The following is a 21,892-nucleotide window of genomic DNA, read 5'->3' as shown; positions in this document are numbered from 1 at the left end:
TAAGGAGAGAGGCTAGAAGAAAAGCTAGGAGAGAAAGTGATGGGGGAGAGCAAAGGAGTTGTACGGAGGCCAGACCTCGTAGCCAGACCAGCTAGCGTCCAAGTCCGCTAGGCATCATGATCGATATTGTGGATTAGGCCACAGTCTCTCCACGCGTGAAGATCAGGCGCATTTGGTGCCATGGTATCCAATCCAATCCAATCCAAGTCGTGGTTGCTTCCGCTGGGTTCCGTCTGCCATGCCGTGTGCGAGGTGTGTTTGTTTTGTCTGCTCTCACGTGTGTGCTTGGATTGCGCCTTATTCCGTAAGGAACGAGTATCGTACGGTTTAAACCTTGTGCTGTGACATTCCACAACGGCGCACGGAACTCGTATGAGACACCGCTCATAATACGCTAGGCCTACCGTGTCTATCATGGCGGCTCACTTGTTGACATGCCCCTCATCGCTGGCTTGGTTTCTATAGTTACTCGCCTCGACGTCGAACTGTAGGTGGCACTGCGGCGGAGCTCTAGTGGGGATACGGCATGATCCGCCGCAGTATAGGTGCAGATATTTGTACGCGTGTATCGCATTGTTTCTGGATGAATGCCGTTGTCACAAGCTATCCGTTTTTTCATCTCTCCCACTGGAACGTGCACACAAGCAATCCGTTGTCAGTGCCTTACATATTCCGGATGTGTTGAAATGCACCACTTAGAACGCTGATAAGACGTGAGAGTTGACAAAAAGTGCTGCACTGCGAAACGCCGAAGTCGCGATGTTGTGAAAAGAAAATCTTCGATGAAAGTTGTTCCAGCCTCAGAACATCAGTTTCTCTCTTGTTCAAGAAAATCTCCGCGTTTGAATGGGAAACACTGCCTCCTTTGTTCCAAGCGAGATTGTGTTTTTGTCTTTGGCTGCTCTCATTCGAATATTTATTAGTCGCCTGTATAGCTATCTTCTAGAGATGGGACGAATCCATAATTTTCCGAATCCGAATCCGAATCTAAGGAAGGTTCTGCGAATCCACGAATCTTACGAACCTCGAATCTTTCGAATCCTTCCTTAAAAAGAGTTTAAAAAGCCAGAGAAAAAACACTTATACTGAAAAGTGTTTTGAAGCAGAATATGATATATTTTTTCAATGAAAAACAAATTCAATAATAGTTCATTTTAAGGACAAAATATACTATATACTCCTGGTTCAGTGTAATTTATTTAACCTGTTGTTCACCGAGTACAGGAAATACATAATTCTCGAGTCTGAATTGTTTTCACAAAACAAACCACAAATGAAAAGCAAAACCATGTTACTTTTAAAAATTTTAGCGTAAGAGTTCCTGCCTGAACTCTTTTAGTCCAGAACAACAACAACAACAGATACATTAATGATGATGAATGGGGAACTTCGCCAGATGAGAACAATGTAAACAATCAAACAAGAAAAGACACGCCGACCAATCAGGCTTTCGGCGGACTCCGGAAGCGCCAATTTAAAAAAGAAACAAACAGACGTGGCTGGTGGATTCGAAAGATTCGATTCGCCATTTTGGACACTGGGATTCGGATTCTCGAATCTCGAATCCCTGCCTAGGATTCGAGGATTTGCGGATTCGGTTGGCACATCCCTACTCTTCCCTTCCATCTTTTTATCGTCATCGAACAACAAGATTTTAACAATAAAAAATAAAAATTCCTGTCTCCACTGGTCTCGGCAATCTATATAAATGTACAAGTGTGCAAGAATGTAACAAAAGGGCAGAATAGCGCAATAAGTTGAAGCCCTTCGCTAATAAATTCTGCGTCGTATAACAGAGGTGGTTATTCAGGTCGAGCGAGTCTGGGAGAGGTTCAAGGTTTGATTCGTCTCCTGTACAGGCATTCATTAAATGGTGCTAAAATATGTTACGAGATGACCACACCTGTGTGGTGAACTTCACTTTGTGTGGGTGGCTACTGGTCAGGTAATAACTACGTAGAAACTAAGTTTTTGGTTCCAGCGGCAGGTATATTCTGAAGTACGTTGCTGCATACGTGCCTCATACCCCAGAAAACACGCGTGTTTTACAAAGAACGTTCGGAGATGGTGATGGCATTTTGCCTTGAATGCATGTATTTCAATGATCACGTACGGGAAAGATAAAAGTGAAGCCAGTCGTACGTTGAAATGAAATGAGATGAAAGCTTGAAATTCACACTTTTCGAAACACCCATGTCATACATATATTCATGCATTCAAACATTGTACGCGTTCCATATCTTGATATACATTCTATACAACTTGTGTTTAGCGCGCGTATAATATCATGTCTGAGCATTAAATAACGTCGAACAGCTATAGCACAGAAACCATTCTATAAATAACTGTGACATCGTTGTACTTATGATAAGAAAACTCTTACAATATTGACCTCACATCTCGGTACATTTTGTTTGGCACACAAAACCGCAGTGACAAATATGATATAACAAGGAATCTGCATACTGGAACATATGCACGTTCTGTAGTTTTCTTCCCTGCTAAGCACGTTGGTGCAGGGAAGTTCAACAAGACAAGTAGACAAGTTCAAAAAAATTATCTACTAAGTCATTTTCACTCATTTTGAAGCGATTTTAGAAGATCAAATGTCCAGAAACTGAGCCTTCCAAGAACGTTTTTGAGCACGATGACCACAGCGAAAGCACCGGCGCAAGCCGCGCATCCCTGCAAGGGCCAATGCCTTACTCGAGAAAGTAAGAAATTGGGCGAAACGAAATTGTTTACACATAAATGTCTCTAAAACAAAAGTGGTGATATTTAGACCAAAAAATAAACAGGTAACCAGGAATCTACCACGGAGATACGATACGGAGATCGAAACGGAGATATGAAAATTCAATATGTAAATGACGTGAGGACTCTCGGCGTTGTGTTTTCGTACAACTTATCGTGGGATGGGCATGTGCAATATGTTCCTGGTAGACTTTGCAAAGTATCTGGTATGATAAACAAGTTCAGGTACCTTCTTCCAGTAGGTGTTAAACTCTTGCTCTATATCAGACTTTTTTACTCCTTACTTTCCTATTGCATACTGATCTGGGGAACGACGACAACGTCGAATGAAAATCAAATTAATATGATTCAAAAAAGAGTCTTGCGTATAGTTGCTGTTCTGTCCTACACTGATCATGCAGAGTTCCTTTTTCATAAGTATGAGATTTTAAAACTAAATTCTTTGCACAAATATCGCGTATTACAGTTCTACAAAACGATGACAAGGACATACAATCAACACTTAAGCATTATTTCGATGAATCAGTATAGATCTCCGTATCCACTAAGAACTGCCCAAAAATTTCGCCTGCCATTTAGTAGAATAAATTATGGTAAACAATCAATCACTTATCAGCTTCCTATCCTGTTAAATATGTTGGCTTCTATTGATATTGATATCTTTGCTTTGTCAGATTATGATATGAAAAAGCTCTTTATTGTACTGGTTGCACGTTGTATTTTTGTTATTAGAACTGCACGGATTTTTTATTCTTTGTTGGTTCATATGACGTATGGAATGTAATGTAAGGGAGTCAGGGCCTAGTCAAGCCACATGGCTTTTTTGCCCTGATTTCCAACACCTTAAGTGTGAAATAAATTATCTATCTATCTATCTATCTATCTATCTATCTAAGGGGAGTTCACGGAGCAGCCGCATGGTGGTGACACTGTTCGATCTCGAGGCGAATTATGAGAGTTCTATGGCGCAACGACGCGTGTTGTAAAAGCAACTATACAGGGCTAGTCTAGCAAACGTTACACATATCAATCGTACCGCAAAAATAGAAGACGAGGTTTAGCCTACCCCAAACTTTGAAGACTGATAACCATTTGTCTCAAGTTTTATTGGAATTTTTCGTAAGCATTATAGTCATGTAGAAAGAAAATTAAAAATCAAGCAAAATCTCGCCCCGTGCATTTTCAATGGCCTATCTCACGCAAACACCGCCACTTTTTCTTGTGTCTGCTTCACATTCACATCACTCACACAGGCGGCGCTGCCTACAATGATGTGACATGCCCATTCTGGCGTTATGCACTAATCCTCTTCTTCTCTATGTCGACGCCACCTGTGTGTGGTGAAATGAAATTGAAGCGTCGACTTTTGAGTAAGATAGGCCATAGAAAATGCATTGAGTGAGACTTTGCTTGATTTTTAATTTTTCTTCTACAGGACCATAACGCTTACAAAAAATTCCAACAAAACTTCAGACAAACGGCTACCAGTCTGCAAAGTCTGGGGGCGGCTAAACCCCGTCTTCCATTTTTACGATGCAATCGAAATGTGCAACGTTTGCTAGACTAACCCTGTAGTTTCTAAAGCATTAAGGAATTCTTGCAGGAATGTAAGGTGACACAAGGACATTTCAGTAACATAACTTTGGTCGGATTCTGAAAACACGAGATTTAGTCCGTAGTGGCACTTTAACCGAAATGTACTGTGTACCCCATTGTCAGCATCTGACACGCTTTGGCTCAGGGTACACAGCCATCATGTCGTGAGCACTCTTGGGCCTCCTAAATGATTTGTGTCGTGTGCTCACCGTAGTGCCTCCTTCCATGTCAACCGACCATATCGTCCGTTCATCTCCAAAGTCTTCCATGGGGCCGAGAAAGCAAGATACTGAACTCCACGTCGTTCATGAATAATAGTTGAGTGGGTACTGTACGGCTTTGATAACGCAGCGCAACGGTCGTCCATTCGTGTAGCTCGCGACGGACTCCACCATAATTGCCGCCTAACCATCTGGTGGAGGTGCGGAGATACGACTTCCAACCCACCATGAAGGTATCAACACGCATCTCGATCGGTGCTTTCGCCCACTAATGATGGTACTTTGGCCGTTCACGCCTCAGCCCTGACAAATTGACGATGAGAAAGCGAAAACAACGAGAGATGACGACCTCATAGACGGCGGTGATGAAGAGAGAAAACGGTCCGGTTAGCCTCTAAGCCCCGATGACAACAGTATGCGGTTCACCGGTTACGACGGCGAAAACAGCGTGTGGGAAATATGCCGCAGGTAATCGAGAGGGTGGTTGCATCTATCGCGTGGGCGGAGAGGGAGAGTGCGCCAAGCTTACGAGCGTCTTGCTCCTGTTTCTCGGGACGTTCACGTAAAATCAGGGACGACTGATGTTCTGGAGCATCGGATTCATACTGGTTCGTGGAGGCCTTGGAGGTGTAATCTAAGGCCGCTGAGCGCGTGTAAGAGTTTCGTCCACCACGACGCGGCGCTAGACGAGATGACTGTGACAGGTGCTGATAGTTGATCGCAGAGCCCCTATCACTCTCACAAAAAAAGGAGTAACAGGGGAGTAACTTCCCACATTTACTCCATTTCCACTTCCCCTGTTAGTCGCTTACTCCCTCTCTCTTTATGCATTTGTCATGTAACTCCATCACTGCAAATAGGTACTCCCTCTTTCCAGCCAAATTTTAGTGGACATATGATGTGTGACATCACCTCCTTCTCGTACGGTCACTTTCGAGTTATAAACTTGCGCACTACAGTGCAGCCATCCATATATTGCATCACTTTTGTTATATATTCGACGTTTTTGCGCTAAAACTCTCAGTTGGTGAAGTTCTCACCGTTACGTGAGAGCGCATCGTGAAATGTGACCTTCTGACACACTAATTACGTCGAATACTTATCCCGGAGTTTACCGCGTTCGAGGATGCTTCCCAATGAAGGTTACTGAGGTTGCTCGGATGATTTTTCTCTAGTAGTTCTGTAGTTCCGTGGTACGACTGAAATTTCTTAGATGGAAGTATCACACCCCCTACCTCTAGCACACTATCAGTTCCACTAGCACTTCCCTTCCTCTTTCATGCACAACTTTTCCCATCCCCATCGAGTATGTACTACGACGAGTTGATAAGCGGGTACACAGATATTCCCAAGTCAGAAATTTCACAGATGGTTCCAAAGTAGCTGCAGAGGCACTGGCATAAATCTGTTTCATGGTGTCAGCATGATACCTGTAACAAGTGTCATGGTTACTCCTGGGAAATGGAGTAAAGTGGAACTCCCTCCTGGACGGTGCAAGTTTTACTCCAAAAGAGAGTCTTCTAAGGGACAAGTCATTTACTACCCTAAGGGAGTTGTGCCGACACAATTCTTTCTCAGAGTCACTCACTCTCTCTCACTCTCGCGAAAGAAATGATAAATTTACGTTTACGTCCAATTTTACCTTTACGACGCGTAAATTTCGACAAAATGGCTGACCCCGTATCCGTCAACCTGTGTTTTATTCCTAGTACCCGTAAACGTGCCCGCTGTAAGCGTAAAGGGCAGAGTTTTATGCGTAAATGGCACGGGGAACATGATTTACCCTTATATTCTGACACATAAGATTTCGCCTTTTGACGGATAAACGGAGGCTTTGCGTCAGAATATCAGTCCTTCACGCCTATATTGACGCATAATGTTCTTCATTTGCTATACGGGCCCTGCCATCGGAGAACGCGCGCGTAGTTCCGTGTGCAAAGCGTCTTTTGTCTTTCGGTTGGATAACCGCCACTGTCGCTTCTGGCGTCTCATGGCCTCACATCATGCACCGTCCAGCAATGTAAGTCGTCACATTTTGGGCTCCGTATCTTGAGTTTCATTAAATTTCACGGACTTCATTTGTGTCAAACGTATGACAGGAAGAAATGGCATCGAATGAGACCACTTCGCACGATCTAGTGGGCCAAGCACGCGGACGCTGCTTAAACAGTTGTGATTGTCCCTGCTATCTGCACCTTGTAGAGGGTGTCCCAGCTAAATGCGAACATATTTTTTAAAAATATATATATCACTTTTTCCGAGATGAAATCAATTGCAATATAGCATATGCTGAAGGGTACTCCTTAGCAGGGCATTAGCAAACTTTTAAGGCAATGTCTGAATTAATCTACCATAATTATTTTTTTAATTATTAAAGCTACGAAGTTGTCCCAATGGGAACATCTGGTCCCTTCGGTCACCTGATACCGGAGCCGTTCTCAAAACAAAAATCCGCTCGATAGATCGTCCGCAAAAAATTCGTGAAGGAACACCTTTTTTATTTCTTTATTTTTTGCATTGCGCATCTTCGGAGACGCGTCTTTCCTTCACCCCTAATGTGAGAGGGTGAAGGGGCACAGTGCCGCCTAATGCGTCGAAGATGAGCTTTATGTACGCAAATGTATCGGGTAACTCTATCGAAACTGCCCTTATCTTGGGTTGCATTCTCTGTTTTCTTTTCATCTTTTTCCAGGACGCAAGAGGCGATAGTGTGTGCTCTTTCACCCGTTCACATTGGGGGTGAAGGAAAGACGCGTCTCCGAAGACGCCCAATGAACAAAATAAAGAAAAAAAACAGTGTTCCTTCACGAATTTTTTGCGGACGATATATCGAACGGATTTTTGTTCTGAGAACGGCTCCGGTATCAGATGACCGAAGGGACCAGATGTTCTCATTGGGATAACTTCGTAGCTTTTATAATTAAAAAGTTAATTATTGAAAGTTAATCAAGACATTGGCTTAGGAGTTTGCTAATGCCCTGCTAAGCAGTGCCCTTCAGCACGTACTATATTGCAATTGATTTCATCTCGGAAAAAGTGATATATATGTTTTTAAAAAATATGTTCGCATTTAGCTGGGACACCCTGTATATCCGTATATATCATCACTTTATATATCCGTTGTACACGTAATTGACGCGTTTGTTTGTGTCATACGATTTTGCAGTGTAGTATTCTGAGCTATTGTGACGTTCTTGACTATCAACTGTGACGTCTTTTGGCGAGTATTACGCTACATACGAGTTTTATGCTACAGAAGCAAAACGGGAACCCGTCTTGTGCCATGGGCCATTGCATCCCCCCCCCCCCTCTGCCATGTAAACATTGCCAACAGCTGCTTATCCTAAAAACGTGTAAGTCGACAGTCGGGAAGCCTTTCTGACATTCGCAACGTCCTTCGTTTTTACTCTTACTATGGGGAATATGGAGGAGAAATAAGCGTTAGTATCAGGCTAAGGCTACGACGGTTGAAATAGCAGTCAACAAGTGGCTCTTAAAATAAGAGTAAAAACGGTTCGATTTTTACCTTTAATATCCGTCACAGTATCTATCAGTACAGCGCTAACGTATAGGATAAGGGTAAAAAAAAACGCACCGTTTTTTTACTCTTGCTATCCGATTTCTTTCCGAGAGTGTAGGCTTATCCGGTGATGCTGGTTCCGAAAGCAGGATGGGACGGTGAGGTTTTGTGTGCATTATCCTCAGCTGAACACCCGAACAGTCAGGGGTGCTTATCCGTTCCCGTCCATCGAATCAATCATGTGTGCTTTGGGGAACACCAGCGTGATGTTCATGATTTTTTTTTCACAGATTCCTGCAGCAGCAGAGGATGTCCAAAAGCGGCATTCAGTTGTCATAGAGGCTTGTCAGTTGTCAGTCGAGGCTCCCCTTTGGATTAACTAACTCCCCCGCATGTTTTCAGAGGCTAATGAACGTCGTGCTGGGTGACGCGAAGTTCATTTATGCCATGGTTTACATGGACGATTTCGTTGTATTTTCCAGGTCGCTCAGGCAGCACCTCATTCACCTGTGTACTGTTCTGAGTAGAATGAGGGACGCTGGTGTGACAGTTAATTCCGGCAAGTTCCAGCTTCCATCCTCTAAGGTGAATATTGTAGGGTTTGTAGTGGACCGTGGCACACTGAGTACGAACGAGGAAAAGTTGAGGGCTATAACCGGCTATCCTCGTCTGCACGACATCAAGAGCCTGCAAAGATTCTTAGGAATGGTTGGCTTTTATCGTCAGTTCTTTCCGGGATGCGCGGCTCTGGCTCAGCTGCTTTACTTGCTGCTGCTGAAGAATTCGCAGTAGTCTTGATGTTCAAGGCAAGAGGATGCATTTTCCTTTTTAAAGTGACTATCGCATCCGTAAAGGTGTGCATGAGACCAATACGGTAAGTTTCGGCATGGTTTCCCAGTCTACTTGGCCAAGTTTCTCTTCCGAAAACAACGTACTTATTAATTAAACGAGTTTTAAAGATTCGCACACCCGCTGCAGCTAAGCCAGAGTGACGTAAGCCGGGCACACGAATAGGAGCACAGCACAGGTGATTGTCTCCGATGTCGTCTGCTTCGCGCTCGCACCGCAACATACTTTGAAAACACCTCGGTAAATACGGCGACTTTCGCTTACCAGTGTGGGTGCTGACATGACCATGTTCCGTGGAACACGGTGTTACGCTCCTGGCTGTACAAACACGTACGACGCTATCCAGAAACAGCATTCCAAGAGCCGATCTCAGATCTCTCCGCAACCTGCGGACGCCATCCATCACTCTCGCCCAGCCGTCGGACGACAAGGTCTCTCTGCCGCTCCCTGATTGGTCTTGTCCAAGTGACGTTTGCAGAGAAGGAATTTCGGAATGCTCCCAATATCTGTCGTCTGCTCTTGTCATGCATTACACCGAAATAGCTCCACTAATCCGCGCCGGATTTTCGGCGTCATTGTCGCTGATGAACGAGGAGTAAAATGGCATTGTAGTGTCGGAATCGACCGCGACGGATGCGATAGTTCCTTTAACACGAGGATTAGCGGATAAAGTAGACTGTGGTTGCCGGACTTGAACAAGCCATTCGTGATGCAATGAAACGCGAGCGATTACGGGGTTGGAGCAGTGTTACTACAAGAGCACAAGAGAGGTTAGTGCCAAGTCGCCTTTGCAAGTCGTACACTCACTCCGGCGGAAGCGAATTATTCCGTTACTGAGAAGGAGTGCTTTGCGGCGATGTTCGGCATCAAAAAGATTGACATTTAACTGGATGGGGCGACTTTCATCATTTAAACAGGCCATCAGGCACTCGCAGTGCTGCAAGCGTTTGAAGAAACCGTCTGGCCGTATGGCACGCTGGGCGTTAACGCTTCAGGGCTATTCGTATCAGATGCAGTACTTGAAAGATAGCAGAACAAGGCAGCTGACGCATTGTCTCGTGCGCATCTGGGTCCCCGCTGTGCTTATCCACAGGAGGAGTCCGACTGGGAGGGCAGAACAACGCCCGAAGATGAGATCAATGTTGTTCACGGGGGTCTGTTCACGGGGACCGAGCGAACCCTCTAGGGGCAACCGAAGAGGGTGAAACAGAGACTGGAAGCACACGTAACTGCGTAAGTTTCAGGAATGGTTGCAGGAAACAGACCATGAGGGGACACCTCGTGGCGGTTCGAATCCCGTAGGTGACTCATTGGTTTTGGGAACCGTCGAATGCAGGGAAAAGCTGTTAGAGGCACAGGGATCAGACAGGCTGCGTCAACGAGTGTCTGAAAAGCTTGTGGGCGGTAGTGCAGCTGACACCGGGAACGTTGACAGGGATGTTGATGGCTGCCTCCACTATTATTTCTTGAGTGATGATGCGCCTTAACTGCGATACGTACCTGCCTTAGGCGATGTTCCCCCTTTAAGGTAGTGGTTCCAAGGAGACTACGAAGGGTATTTATGCGGTACTTACATGACTCATCCCAGGAGGGTCACGGCAGCAAGACCTATCATAAGTTATGTTGTGTTGTGACTTGGCAGGGTATGAGGCAGAGTGTTATGGGCTTTATCCGTAGCTTCGCGGTATGTCAGAGAGCAAAGCCTCCAGGTGGAAAACTTCCTGATATGATGCAACTGGTAGTTATTAGCTATACCCCTGGCATACTGCAGCGTGTCATTTCCCAGAAGTCTGGTCCCGTTCATGTTGGTGATCAGCTATCATGAGCGCGATCAGGTGTCTGACTCTGAGGCCGGAGATGTGCCCAAAGAGCCACAGTATAGAACTCTGGGGTTCATAACAGGAGCCCATGTGGTAGGAGAGTTTGTTTTACCCGCGGCGGCGCAAGGGCCGCTGTACAGCGGTCGCATGCGCACAACTTGCGTGTGCGATAACCATTTCCTGCTCCTGCCCACCATCTTTTTATCTTTCCTTTTTTTTTTCAGGTTCATGAGCTCCAGGCACTGTCCAGGAACGCTGGTCCCCCGCTCCCGCGTTGGGGGCAGCCCGGGCAGCGTACGACCGGGTGGGCGACATCTCAGCCCTAACGCCGGTCGGTGGACACCTGGAGTGTACATGCCGGGCACTCAGCGGCCTGCTTGGTATCCTGCATACGGCTGCGCCAACAGCCAGGGCTCCCTAGGAGAGCCGTCCCAGGGGACCCCTCACGACAGCGCAGCTGTAGCAGACAACGATGAAGTGGTCTCCGATCACCTGTGGGATTCTCGCGCCAAAAACCTTTAGCATGTGAGCCGTCGTTCCTTTCTTGTTAGTTTGGGGCCAGACAGCCCAGAGTAACTACTACTGTTGATCCCTCCGGCTGCCTCTGTCTCATCCCCAACACTGGTGACCCGGACGTTGCCCAGTCATGGCCAGCCCTCTGCAGAGCGCTGCCACAGGAGCTGGAAACGATGCCGCCACGGCTGAAACCGCCGTCCGCCATACCGCGGTCCGCCTGCCTCCCTTCTCGCCGCAGAACCCCACTGTCTGGTTGTTGCAAGTTGAGTGCCAGTTTTCACTGGCAGGCGTCACTACCCAGCTGACGACGTTCCGCCACGTCGTGTGCGTGCTTCCGCAAGACATCGCCGCTCAGGTCGCTGACGTTCTTGCCACTCCGCCAGCTGTTGCTCCTTACGATGCTTTGAAGGCGGCCATCCTCGACCGAATGAGTGCGTCCGCGCGCAAAAGGACTCCTAACCGCAGAAGATCGGGGCGACCGCAGACCAAGTCAGCTTCTGCGCGACATGCAGTCCCTACTCGGTGAGCGCGCGCTGACGTTCGACCAGGCTCTCTTGAAGAAACTTTTCCTCCACGCCTTCCTGCGAACGTCCAGACGATACTGGCCACTGCCTCCGACTTGCAGTTTCCTCAATTGGCGGCGCACACTGACAAGATAATGGAGCACCGCACCTCGCCGCAGTTTCCAACGTGCAGCACCCAGCACCGCCGAAGCTCCCTCGCGTAGCTCCCCAACTTCCACCTCACACCCGGGTGCTGCACCGCCACAGTGCGCCAGCGCGCTCGATCCGGTTGCGCAGCTTCGTGAGGACTTCACCCGCCTATCCGCCATTGTCGCCTCAGCGATTCACCCCGCTCCCATTCGGTCGTGCCGTCGGAGCTCTGACCGACGTCGACTCCGGTCTGGCAGCCATCGGCGCTCTCCACGACTTCATTCCCCGACCAAAAAGCTGGCCTTTGCCACTACGATCGCCGTTTCGGCTCCAACCCCCGAAGATGTAGGAGTCCCTGCTCCTGGCGGAGAAACTTCTCCGGGCGCTAAACTTCTCTGCTAACGGCTGCGGCCGTCTCCGACGCTTTCAGCAGCCGTCTCTATTTTGTCACCGACCACAAGTCAGGGGCAAGGTTTCTTGTCGATACCGGCGCCGATGTGAGTGTGCTGCCCGCAAACACTCTCGACCGGCGACGCAAGCCCATTTTACACCTCACTGCCGTGAACAACACCAGCATCCTTTTCTACCGCCAGGTGTCCCTTACGCTGAACCTTGGGCTGCGCCGAAATTTTCCATGGCTTTTCCTCGTAGCGGCCTTCGACAGAGCGATCTTGGGGGCGGACTTCCTTCGTTACTTCCGCTACACGGTCGACGTAGCGCGCAAGTGCCTCGTAGACTCGTCCACGAGCCTGTCCGTCCGAGCTTTCTCCGCTAGTGACGTTCCGTCTCCGACGCTCACGACCATTTCTGCCTTGCTGTCACCGTACGCTGCCATCCTGCGTGAATTTCCCACCCTTACGCAAGCTCCTGATTGGTCGAAGCCTGTCAGTCACGGCGTGGTCCACTACATCAAGACCTCCTGACCCCACGTTCTTCAACCTCTACACCCCTTTCGTCCCGCTAAATCTTGCAACGGCGACGCATGTGTGCTGGAGGGCAGTTGGCGCTGTGGTCGCCTGACGAAACTTTAGTGCAACTGTGGCCTGCTGCACCAGAGGAGTCACAGTAAGCGAGTTTCGCCGCCGCGATAATAGTGTCGCCGCCGTCGCCGCTGAAATTTCCCGCCAAATTCCGGCTATTTACTTTCCATTGGCTCCGGTCCCCCACGTGACCTTTCTCGATCATGATTGGCTGAGGCTCATTTAACCGGTGGATTCGCCCGCGTTCGTTTCTCCGAGGCGCCGACCCGTCTGACCGTTGTGTAGCTCGCGTCTACGTATGTGAGCAGGCGGTGATTTCGTTTCGTGGATTTCGAAGATCTTCGAGCCATGGACGGACGCCTGAATGAAAGGTAAGCAGACAAACGTATGATGCATGTCAGTGATCAGACGTTTAATACTGTCACCTAACTGTGTGCATGGAGGTACGCCTTGCCCCGTATTACATCACTTTCTGCCGGTTATCAGTCATGATCTGGTTGATGATTCTGCGTGGCGTTACTTGTTGCGTTTTGTTCCGCTATTTGAATGTGTCTGATGTTTAATGCACTGGTGTGCATGAAAAGGAAAACAGCGTGCATCGCGTACGCAGGGCTCCTCCAATTTTGGCATTAGGCGCGTAACGCTGGCATGTCTTACAGAGCGTATTCAGCCAATTAACGTTGCCTGTGCTCGGGTTTACCATATTATTAACAGGTTCCCTTGTCTTTTTTTTTTTCGTTTTCATTCAGACACCGACAGCTGTTCGTGGCCCTGCGATCCGCGAGCATGTGGCCCCTGTCACCAGAAAATTCGACAGTTGTGCTGGGATGAAGCGGATGGCTTCTGCGACTCATCACGTGCTATATATGTATAAGATCTACTTTCTCCAAACCGAATAGGTTCCCTTAAGGATTGTATAATATGATAGTCACGCTTTCTGTTGCTCGGCACTATTTATTCTCTATTTATTCTGCAGTATTCTGTAATAATCGTGTAGATTTACTTGCATTCAAATGTTGCTTCTTGTGTATATGTTTACCGTGTCAATAAATTTGTACATGTGAATTCCTTCGTCTTCTGGATTTTCATTTTCTGCTTCCGGATAATATTAGCAGATGGCCTGGCGAAGCGCTCGGAACAGGGGGGGGGGGGACAGAGAAGATGAGTGAGAGGGTGTGGAGAGGGCACGCAGCGCACATGCGCAGTTCGATCAGCCAGCGCGCGCTTTTTGGCGCCGTTTTCCGGCTATTTTGTCGTGATTCGTTACGGATGATCACGTGGTCAAGGGGGGCGGTGGTTTTCGTGGCGAAACTGTGGAAGCTACAGCTGCACTCCACTGGCTGCACTACAGTTTCGTCGGGGACCGCAGCGCCAACTGCCCTCCTCTAGTGTAGAGCGCCCTTATTAGACGGTCGTGTCCGGCGTCTTCCCTGCGTTGCCGCCGTACCCGGAACATCATCTCTTTTGTGGAAAACCTTGCGCCACGATTTTTCAGAGCAGCAGTGTAGGTGATACATGCCTATGTACGGGAAAACCTCCGGCTACACGACCACAAATGGCGCTGCAGAATACGGTTCGAAGTGCCCCCAAACGTCGTGAATCAGGCCCATAGCAGCACACCACAAAGGGTGAACTTTACTAGCGCCACCACAATCCTCCCCTTCCCACTGCGCTCTAGGGTTTACAACAGGTGCGCGAATGGCATTGGCCCCCGAAGGTTTCCCCGTGTCACTCATCGACAACCGAGCCCTGCTCGACATTCGAAATGGTGGTCCTGCAAGACCACTCTTGCACAGAAAATGATTCCATAGAGCTGCTGCCGGGAGTCATCAATGGCGAAAGCCGCATGACGCTAGAGCAACAACTTCCATGATTCGTATATTAACCATCGAATTCTTCCACAATATGTCCGCTCGTTTTCTAACCTATTTAGTATTGCGGTGCACGAAGGTCTACGAATAAGTATGCGTGATGGGTCCAGGGATCAAGCGCTTATGTACTACGTTGGTGAGCGTAACGGCGCGATGCTCAAAGTCTTCTCCCATCTTTCTCCATGGTGACACTTTTCCCAGCTGCTTGGAAACGATGTTCTGCTTGGCAGAAATCGCAAACCTGCGTTCACAAGCCGATTTAGTCCATACCACAGTGCCCAGTGTTTCCTTCTCAGGGCTCTCCTAGAGTCCTCCGCACCAGGGGTGGGACACATATGTCACTATTGCAGTAATGTGTCGAGGAACAATAGGATGGATGGGAAAAGCAGTCCTAGAACCAAGCGATTACTCTAAGGCCAACACTGTATTTCATCCAACGTATTGCTCCCTAGACGAAAGCTGGCTGGGCGAACGCAGTGCATGCTGAACAGGTCATGGTCTCACGACACAGCAAACGTCACCGCACACGTGACCTTAAAGATGGACGCGCCCGTGATCGGCGGCTAAACCGTTTGTAAACAACGCATTTGCTCTTTCTGTGTGCCGTTTTGGACGTTTTTAGATCACGGTAATTATTTTTATCCGATAATATCGCAGTAAAACGCGCAGTTTTGTATATGAGGGCTCGTACTGTTGACTCGCACTTCCAAAGATGTGATGACGACCCCGGGTTAAGACAAACTGACCTGATGTGATACTTAAACTAAGGAAAAATGGGATACCATGTCGCGGAAGAAGCACCGTGTAGTTTAAGCTGGCAAAATACCTTCATCTCTTGACTTTATGCCAACTCATTTATGTCAGTATGCGCTCATCCGACATGTAAACAAGTCACTTCTGCACTGTGCAGACCTCCGCAGACCTCAAAATGACGTGTGACCACGACAAGATGGCGGTTTTGCGAAAAGCACGCGCTTGAGGGTAGTTACAACAATGGCGGGTTTGTGTCACCCCTGTGGTTTCAGCAGTTCCAGACGTTGAAACCAGGCGTGCGAAGCTCAGCCGAAAGTGCCGCTTCCAAAACAACGTCGCCACCGGCGTAAAAGTCGAGAAGAGCTGTTACTGGCTGCGCCAGCTGCCTTGTTGTTGATTGGCCATTAGAACATTGATGTCAGTGTTCTGCGCGCCGATTGGGTGAGAATCATTTGATTGGGGAGCGACGCTGGAGACGTTAGACGTGTCCAGTCTCGCACTTGTTCGCGTCTCCTTGCTTTTTCTTGTTTCTCTGCTCCGACGCTCCGACCGTTAATTTCAGTACTCACGGACGCTTGCAGGTAGTTTCGGTGGCTTCAATGCTTACGGTTTAGATTGTGACGAACCATCGTGAACGGCCAATGTGAACACAGAATGACTGATCCAGCTGGTCATCGAAACAATGGAAAGAAGAAGGACATGACAAGAAACCCTTGCACCGCTAAAGGATGTAGAAATCGTTCGTGTGGAAGTCGGCATTCCTTCTTCCGATTTCCCGTCAATTAACAGTAAGACAAGTTTGATACTTTTCGCTCATAGAAACAAATACAGGTCTATCGTGCGAAATGTATTACAACTTACTCACTATAGCGTTTGAGGCGTTTCATAGTGCGGTGCAGTAATTTGTAGAGCTTGGATGCCGCTAGTCAGATTATATGTGCTGGCTGTACTAGTTGTCTCTCACATCGCTGTCATTCATTTGTAGTGATTTACGAAGGTTTCTCATACGTGTGCTTCGATGTTCAAACAGGAAATGGATTGCCTGTGCACAATGCCCTGAGCTGAATCACATGGCAGACTCAGCCCTCAATAATAGACTGTCGTTCGGCGACCACTTCACACTGGATCGCCTTTCGTGCCAAAGTTGGGTTGAAAAGAGCAGCCTCCCGTGTTGGATGAAAAGAAACAGATCAGTGTTCCCATGGCCATCGTCGAAAACTTCGCCGGTAGTTATTGGATATGTGAACTGTGATTTACTGAAACTGCGCTTCAGTGTTGAAACACGTAATGCTCCAATGAAGCCTGTCGGAAGACATGTGTATGCAGTGTTACTTTTTCAGACAATTCATTAAGGAAAAAAAAAATTGTGATTGTTAAACCTTCATCGCTTTTCGTTCCTGAACTTTTGGGCAACACGTTCCGATGTTGCTAGCAAGTACGGAAAGAAACTGCGCGAAGTCGGTCGAGCGAGAGCAAAGCACAAAGCCGAGGAGAGAAGGTGGATGAGGCTAGGAGAGAAGGTCGTCTGCGCATGCGTACTTTACTCCGGACCTGCGTGCCGAAAAGCGCTGTGTATGGCTCCTGGAGATCATGTGGTTTGAAGGCCCGCCATTTTCCCTGGATCGAACGAGCGATCCGACCGCGTGCTCCCACCCTGGGGCCACGTTCGTGTCAAATGTATTCCAGAAAGAAGTTCATCTTGATAAGTACCACGTGGAGCACGAAGGGCAAGTGCTTCTTGTTGAGAAGAAAAGTAAGCGGAGGCTCAATAAAAACTCTACGTCGACAATCCTTCAAGGATGCCCGTCCTACTTAAGAGACTTTTTGTCAAAACAAAGAAAGCGCGGGAAGTAGCGACTCTCCCCTGAACTCCCAAAATCACGAACCAAAAGACGGCTCTCCGACACTGTCATTTCGCGCGAAGCTCTCCCTTTCACGTACGTGGAATATGAGGTTTCATACCCAGTGGTAGGCGAGTCAGGGTGGGCATTGCCTGCGTCTGACGACACACAAACTAAGGGAACCTATGCTGTCATCGCCATCTCCTCTACCCTGGCTGCACACTTCCTTGATAACTCAAGTGAGGTACACTGCCAGACGTCTCATGGAATCACCACGAAGTGAGAACATTTATTTGATGTTCACATCTGGTGTTGGAGTTCTTCGGACATTTGGTGTTCGTACGTAAAAAATACAGTATAGCATCCTACAAGATCTCACATGTCACACTGTAGACCCCAGTGGCGTTACTGCGCCCATCAAAGTTCTCATTCTCAATAAACAGGTGGGCATATGCCGCTGCCTCTACAGGGGTCATCACAGGAGCTGCAGAGTTGAACAGGCTTTGAAAATACGTTAGAAGCCGTCGAAGGGATGCAGCATGCCAAGGAGGGCCTTAATGTTAAGGAATTTCTGAACACAAGCTCTGAGTGTGTATCTGTGGATTCTGCAGGCGCGTGGAAATACCGAAGATGCCAGGGTTTTGGAAAGCAAGGTCCCAGATGTACTGACTGTATGTCTCTGTTAAAGAAGCTAATAGTTGCATGCTGCACGTAAAAGGCTGCAGAAAGAGAGTGAACGCGTCAGAGCTCATCTGTACTGCAGCTGCATCCACTTCAAACGTTTGCTCTTCGCAGGGATGCACAGAGATCTGCTGTTGTGAATAACCTAACTGGGGAGAACACCAGATGTCCTCTGCACAGCATCTGTTGAGGTAACAAATTTTACCTCCACCCTCAAACCCCTCTATGAACCCGGAGTCCAATATCCAGGAGACAAAATTCTGTACAATGTTGTCGAAACTGTACAGCTCCCGACAAATGTTTACAGGACGCGCGAGTGACGTAGATTTTCTTTGGCGCGACACTCTAGCGCAGGGAGGAAGCAGGTTCGTTCACTCGTTCAGAGGGGTGGAGTAGAGTCACTAAATAGGGGTACAGAGTATCGTATTCGTTTGCCGCGCCGGAGCCGCCATTCGGTGTCCGTGACTGGGCGATCGTGTCACGTGGTTTCTCCTTCCAACAACGCGCCGTCCATGTTGAGTCCCCTCCATCCAAAACCGGCTTCCTTGGTTGCGAGCTGACTCGACGGCGCGGTGTTCTCCGGCAGAGAGCAGGGGGATGGACGTTCCATTGCTAGGCGACGCAACCGCGCCGGACCTAAGATGGCGGTCTCGCTCGCCGACGTGGCTCAGTGTCGCTACTATGCTCCCTATTTAGTGCCTAGGGTGGGGGAGTGCGCCGGTAGCGACTTCAATCCAAATCACTTCGCCAGCACATTCAACCGACACCGAAACTACTGCGGTGTGTCGCAACCAACGCACTCGCTCACCCCTCTGAACTCTCACTGAACCAGTGAACGAGCCCGCTTCCGCTCGCCGCCCAGTGCTGAAGAAAAAGTACACCGCTCACGTGTTCCGTTAACTTTTGTCGAGACCTGTACTTTTGCCATGTACCAGTGGGATCTCCTATCAGGGAATGCCTTCCTGTGGATCAGTCGCATTATACCTGCTGATGCATGTCATACATACATCATGGCAGAAGTGCATGGCGTGCAATGCCCAGGAACAGGGACAAAGAAACGACACAACACGTACATTGAACATCAACAAAGATATTTTACTTTCAATCTGTCCTTTTATACCATTTGAAGTTATATTTTACCCTCGGCAGAAGTCTCCAGAAGCCACGTGGTTCAAATTCTTTGTTCAATTGTGCAGTTGTTCTGTTGCTTTTATCGTGAACCGCTCGAATGTTATCCGTGTACTCAATGGACGGTTTGCTACTGCACTGTGTTAGGGTCACCTTCTACCTGCTTGTGTTGTGTTGGCTCTTTGTCACTGGGCAGTGGACATGGATAAAAAGCTTGCGATTTGACTCAACTTGTTCGACGCACAAATAAACTGCCTTAGTCAAAGAGTATGGCATGTGAAAATGGACGATTTTCAGCAGCGAATCTTCCTAGCAGGGTCAGTCGCGCGAGCATTTGTGGAGGAGCATCCATTATGGCTGACCCTGATGTCGCGTGGGGTGACTTCGCGTAGGATGACTTCGTGCTAGCGGATAAAAGACGCTGAAAGTGCACTGACGGAACTCTCGCGAAGTCAACGCACCATGCAATAATCCGACGATGGCACTGACTACATCGCGTCCCTTGTGTGCAGCATGGATCTGGGCAGCATCTAGAAAGCGCCGCGGTCGGATCGGCCTTCCATGAGCAGGTTCGCATCCCCAATATATTGTTCTATAACCCAAGCATCCGTCGCACCATTTCTCCTCATGGGCAGCACGATCGCACGATATCCAACGTGCGCGCACTCGGAAGACGTCACGTGACGGATCCTTTTGCTTTGAATTGTGATCAATCGCGTAGTAGCGCCGTATAGCACCCTGTTCACTTTCCACATAAGCCGTGCTCAGTCTTTCTGCTGACACCGCAAAAGCTAATCCACGCTCACGGCGCACCCACGGGAAAACGAAAGTGGATACGAAAGCGGCCATAACTGATGAGCTCTCAAAGGTGCATGAAGTTGTCATGCAAAATGGTTCAAGGCATGAAGTTGTCCTTATCAATGCATGGCTGTGAACATGATAAAACTGCTGTACATGGAAATCAAGCGTAAAACTTGGGAAAGGTGCTTCAGAGGGCTGGATATGTTCTACTGCCCCTGACCATCACGGCTTGTGAGGCCAGCTATGGCACCGAAGGGAAACTATGGAGAGCGCGATAATGATGGAGGTCTCTGGAAGAAAAGCTGCGGCTGCTAAACTTACAGAAGAGTGCGAATCTTTTGAGGACTTTAATGCTGCCGTTAATGATGTGCAAGCAATAGCGCATTTGAGCGCCGTCTACAAAGGCGGCCCGCATTTGTAGCTGACGGATTTTCGGACGACCAAAGAGACACTGCCGTCGCCTCCACTCAGTGCATGGACGCGTTAAGTACTGTATTTTCCAGTTTATAACGCGCGCGTTATACAGTAAAAAAGTGCTCTGAAGAGGTCCTGCGCGTTATCTAACGGTGCCCTTATACACGGAAATATTTTCCGACAGAGTTCCTTTTCTCATCGGTGTCGTACAAATTCCAGTCTCTTCCAGATGTGCTGTGAGTTTCTCACAGATCTCTTAGAGTCTGTTGACAAAGCCGGCGAAAGGGCGCTGGACGTAACGAGAATTAATGATGCTGCTTAAGGGTGCTATTGAGCAGTCAATAATCCAGAATTCATTTCAGAAGGCTGGCGTGATTGAGAAGGGACGCGAAACTAAATATGTTTCAAATAAAGCATATATGCATATATATATATATATACACCGCCTTGGTATCTGTATGGTGGCGGCAGTATAGAAGCTTGTAGCAACATCGCGGCGCGCGTTATGCACCGATGCGCGTTATACATGGAACTTTCTTCAAATTCGGCCCTGTTTTTAGGGGTGCGCGTTATACAACGGAAAATACGGTAGCTGCTCTCTTACACTACCTCGGCCACTCCGAGTTTCGTGCTCCTGGAGCAGCTATTAAATGGCACTTGGACGCTTGAACACGCTCGCTGTGCCGCCGGTTCCCGTATCTTTTCTCTACTCACTCTTCTCTGCTGCCGCCCCACGTCCTGCGGTCTCCTTCTAAGCTTCCGTGGAGAGGAGGGAAGAGGTCACGTGACGGAGCACGATACCCCTGTTTCGTGCACCCTCCAAACGCTGGGGCGTAAAGAGACGAAACTCGGAGTACGAGCGTAACCACTTAACGGTAGGAATGCCAAACACTCGCGCTCCGGAGCAGCCGCTTAACGCGCCCATTGTCATAACGGCGGTGTAATTAGTTCATATTCGTTCGCTTTGTGATTTCGTGCATGCGAAGGCGCTTGACGCAGCCTGCATACACTTGAGATCATGCGCGTTTTGTCTTCAGTTCTCCTTTATCATCATGTACCAGCTCGCGCCCTTGCCCTCCTGACACTAATTTGTGCTACAAAGACGGAGTTAAATAATTACACTCGAAGTACATTTAACTACCGTTCCGTTCCGAAACACATGAGGTGAAGCCCAGGAATTAACAGGCATTTCCTCATTGTCACTTGAATGACAATACATCCATACACGGTCATCACCTGTCCTGCCAAGCACTAACAGATTAGCTTGGCTGACCATTTCATATATGCTGCAAGGGATTTAGACTTACACTAAGTGAGTGCATGCGTTGTCCCAGTCTCCTGTGTACCTGGCACCCATTTCGATGGCCTTGTCTCGTATTTGTGACCGCATAGGGTTTTGGAATCCACTTAGGACAAACCGCACGCCTTTCATGAGTGCACCAAATGGTCGAAGTGGCTTTGTTGGTCTTGATGAATTCGCTGCGCAAATTAGGC

The 21,892-nt window shown here is 48.2% G+C and overlaps 1 protein-coding gene across 1 annotated transcript in view; it reads right to left on the bottom strand.

The window, feature by feature from the left end:
• LOC135385551 (DNA repair protein XRCC1-like) overlaps positions 1-21,892 on the bottom strand; it is a 314,938-nt gene that overhangs the window by 272,762 nt on the left and 20,284 nt on the right. Inside the window, exon 8 of the mRNA XM_064614927.1 lies at positions 21,706-21,877. Coding sequence (XP_064470997.1) covers positions 21,706-21,877 — 172 coding nt within the window. The remainder of the gene's footprint in view (positions 1-21,705; positions 21,878-21,892) is intronic.

Source organism: Ornithodoros turicata, chromosome 2 (assembly GCF_037126465.1).
Source record: "Ornithodoros turicata isolate Travis chromosome 2, ASM3712646v1, whole genome shotgun sequence".
In the NCBI taxonomy this organism is placed as follows: Eukaryota; Metazoa; Arthropoda; class Arachnida; order Ixodida; family Argasidae; genus Ornithodoros; species Ornithodoros turicata.
This window is presented reverse-complemented; position numbering and strand designations above follow the sequence as displayed.